Genomic DNA, 3,809 nt, shown 5'->3' on the forward strand with positions numbered 1-3,809 from the left:
CTTGGTGGCTGTCACTTTCCTAGACAATCCCATGCTCTAAGTATGCCTCTCACCTCTTGAAATGGCCTGCATTCTGCCTATGGAATGTGTATCTACTTTTACTTTAAACTAAACACCCCCACCCCCATGCCTCATGGCCTCTCTGGCCTTCTGAGGTGGTTCACACCCTTTCTGTGGAGTGTGCATCTCCCTGAATAAACTTGCACTTTACTGTGGCTCACGTTTGAATTCCTTCCTGCACAAAGCCAAGGACCTTCACTTGCCTGGGCTCATCCTAGGGACTTGACCAAGACCCAGGATACAGCCATCCTCTTGTACCCCATTTTCCTGCAACATCTTTTCACAGTGTACAGATTATACCTTCAATAGTTCCTCTTTTGACCTTGAACATGAGTAAAGTACATTGAGAGGGAGGGAATCTATTTCTGCCTATCAGCTCTTGGCACCCACGGTGCAAAGGCCAAAGATTTGAGGCACCAGGACTCAGTTTGTTTTGAGGTGAATGTGCCCCAGCTCCTAGGGAACAATTTTTAGAGTTGGATCTCATGGATAAGCCTGCACTGGTTCCCAGTGTAACCTGGTCCGTAATATTAGCAGACCCTTTGTGCTGTCTGTGAGAGGTTGTCCACTACTCTGTTGCTGCTCTAACAAGCCTGACGTCTGCTCAGCCTTACGTCCTGCTGCTTGCAGGTGGGGAACCACAAAGTATAGCTCTCAAAAAGAAGCTTCCTGTTAGAACTCTGAGGGGACAATCTCATCTCTTCTCCTGTGGGTTCTAATAAAGAAACTGAGATTCATAATAGCATTATTCACAATAGCCAAGACATGGAAGCAACCTAAATGTCATCAACAGATGATTGGATAAAGAAGCTGTGGTATATATATACACAATGGAATGCTACTCAGCCATAAAAAAGAATGAGATAATGCCATTTGCAGCAACATGGATAGACCTAGAAATTATCCTATTTAGTGAAGTAAGTCAGAGAAAGACAAATTATCATATGATATCACTTGTATATGGAATCTAAAAAATGATACAAATGAACTTATTTACAAAACAGAAACAGACTCACAGAGAAAACAAACTATGGTTACCAAAGCAGGAATGAGTTACCGGGTCATTCTACTGAGAGAAAAATGAAGGCTCAAATTATCTGAAAATGTGTACCTATGAAAGTCTGAGACAGTTGGCAGAAATTGGTGGATATGAGGGTTATTTAAAATGAGAGTTGTAGGATGTCGAGTCTGGGGATGCATGAATAGAAACTCCTAATAGAAGCATCAGTCCGCCAGCCAGCTAGCTTCAATGGTTAGGGAATCTAAGTTTGGCCAGATAAGTAGGAAGGAAACTCAGAGAACTCACCTCTCACTATGTTAGAACAAACAGGAGGACTGAAATGTACTAAACTATAAAAGGAAATTATTTAAAACATATAAAAGATTTACTTCATAGAAGATTAATCACAGGAATATTTAGAAAATTTCAGGCAGCAACAGCATTAAAATGGTAAACAAATTGAAGAAAACAGACTTGATGAAAGTTTAAAACAAAAAGTAAATTTAAGACAACTCAAAGCACTGCAGCATTTTAAATGACATTAGAAATTAGATCCCAATATGCCAAACGAAAAACAAAAATCACTTGTAGTGGAGCAATATTTGCCATCCCACAGTGTTTCTTTGCCATGTGGATTATTTCAAGCTGAAAATAACCAAGGCCTAAAAGACTCTGGAAGAAACTTTGAACTGCCCCCTAACTACCTAAAAGAATTTAGATAGAGGGTCTGTTCCCAGAATAGAGCTATCACCAGAGATGTTGGCAAAGAACATGGGCTAGGTGTGGAGGGGAAACTCTGCAGGGTCGAGAGATCAGAGTCCACCCTGTGTCCCATGACTCTGGCCCAGCCAACACTGGTTTACCAAACATTTGCTTTTCCATCTCCATGTGAATTGTCTTCGTCCCCTTTGAAGTCCCAAACCACTACCCTCAACATCCTCTTTTGTCACTAGCTGAAGATGATAAGGTGAGGATTTGGGCCATTTTGGCAAGTTTCTCAGTTTTTGAGGTCCTCACAGGTATACATGATATTAAACTTTTGTTTGATTTTCTCCTGTTAATCTGTCTCACGTCAGTTTAATTCTTAGATCAGCCAGAAGAACCTGGAAGCGTAGAGGGAAAAATCCTTCCTCCCTAATGCTAATATGAAGGATAGGTTTGAATAAATAAAAGCTCAAAATATAAAGATAAAGGACACAAATAAAAGTTATCTGGTGATGGTAAATGAGAAGAAAAAAATAGATATTTTACATTATGAAAATTAGTGATCCTGAAGAAAAAAATTGAACAAATTAAACAGAAACAACAACAAAACATTTCTTTTTAGATCTTTGAATATTCAAATTGAAAGGATTAAAGATAATTTTAATATATAATGACCACATCCTAATGGTGGGGCAGAAAGCTGAAAAAATTCCATTTCTGTATTCTTTAGATAATTCAACACAATAAATGGGACGGGTGTTCCTATAAAGGGAAATGAAAATTTTGGCAGGACTACAGTTAAATACATGCAATCTTTTAGGGGGAAAAAAAAAAGCTGGTTCACTTGCTCTTAAACACACATTAAAATGCAATCCAGCTGAGTGCTGGAATCACTTGGAGAGCTTTAAAAGACATTGATGCTTGAATTTCACCCTTCAAAAATCGGATTTAATTGGCCTGGGGTGTAGCCTGGTAATTCTGATGTGCAGCCATGTATATAAGACCCTCTGCTCACACTGTCCCACGTGCTGATGGACAAAGAGCAGAAAAAGGAGAGGGACAAATACAGTCCCCCCAGGGCACAAGAGCCCAGTGTGTAGGACAGTAGAGCATTGGAGCCAGAGACAAGGCTAAGGTGTAACCCCCAGGAAGCAACTTTATGATTCACAAAAGGGCCTCAGGGCCATAGCTGGTGCTTGAAAAGCATCTCACTATGTGTTTTATACTTCAGTGCCCGTCAGTTCAGGACATTAGGACTGAAGGTCCCACCAGCATACACAGTGCCAATCTCTTCCGGTGACAACACATAGTTCCCACATGTTCACATCTCCGATGTCTCCCACCAAAGACTGGCTTTTATCAAAGCCCCCAGCGAATTCATCCTGCTCCTGCCCCAGGATGATGCTTGCCTCTGTCCCCAAAGAGTATCCTCTCTTCATACTTCTCCTCACCATGGGCTTCCCATCCACCCAGAGTTCTGTAATCCCTGAGGCGGACTCCCAGATCACACAGAAGTGCATTGGTGCAGGAGAACTCTCAGGAGGCTTGAAAAAGACAGGAGCTCCACCCACAGATACCCTGTACATGCTCATCTTTATTTTGAAGAGGAGAATCTCATTATATTTGTGTGTGTGTGTGTGGCGTAAGAGAAAAGGCTGTAGTCATGGGTCAGGTCGGTATAGACATGTAGGCACACGGTAAAGGCCTTGAGTGGCTTAGTTAGCTGCGCAGTCAGCGTCACAAAGGAATTATTTGACTCTTTGGGGAACACAAAGGCTTTTGTGTGCATGTCTGTAGGATAAAAAACAGAGGGAAAATGTCAGCAGTGGAGCTTTGTTAAAAAACAAAATTCATCTGAATAAATTTAAAGATTTAATTGTCTTTATTCAACAATTCATGAATTGGGCAACATTCCATCTAGCAGATAGAAAGGAACTTTGAAGAGCTGTACAGAATGAAAGCCTTTTATAGATAGAAGAAGGTGGGAAGAGGAAGTTTCTAGCAAAGAGTGGATTATTTCAGGCAAGGTCAAGTTCCTTTGCGG

General features: G+C 41.0%; 1 protein-coding gene across 1 annotated transcript; it reads right to left on the reverse strand.

Annotated features, from left to right (window-relative positions):
- Positions 1-3,002: 3,002 nt before the first annotated feature.
- Positions 3,003-3,588, reverse strand: LOC105086562 (C-reactive protein-like). The gene is given in 3 exon segments (XM_031436000.2): positions 3,003-3,074; positions 3,076-3,393; positions 3,396-3,588. Coding segments are annotated over 3 exon segments (549 nt in total). The 5' UTR covers positions 3,555-3,588.
- Between the last annotated feature and the right edge of the window lie 221 nt (positions 3,589-3,809).

This window comes from Camelus dromedarius, chromosome 23 (assembly GCF_036321535.1).
Source record: "Camelus dromedarius isolate mCamDro1 chromosome 23, mCamDro1.pat, whole genome shotgun sequence".
Classification (NCBI taxonomy): Eukaryota; Metazoa; Chordata; class Mammalia; order Artiodactyla; family Camelidae; genus Camelus; species Camelus dromedarius.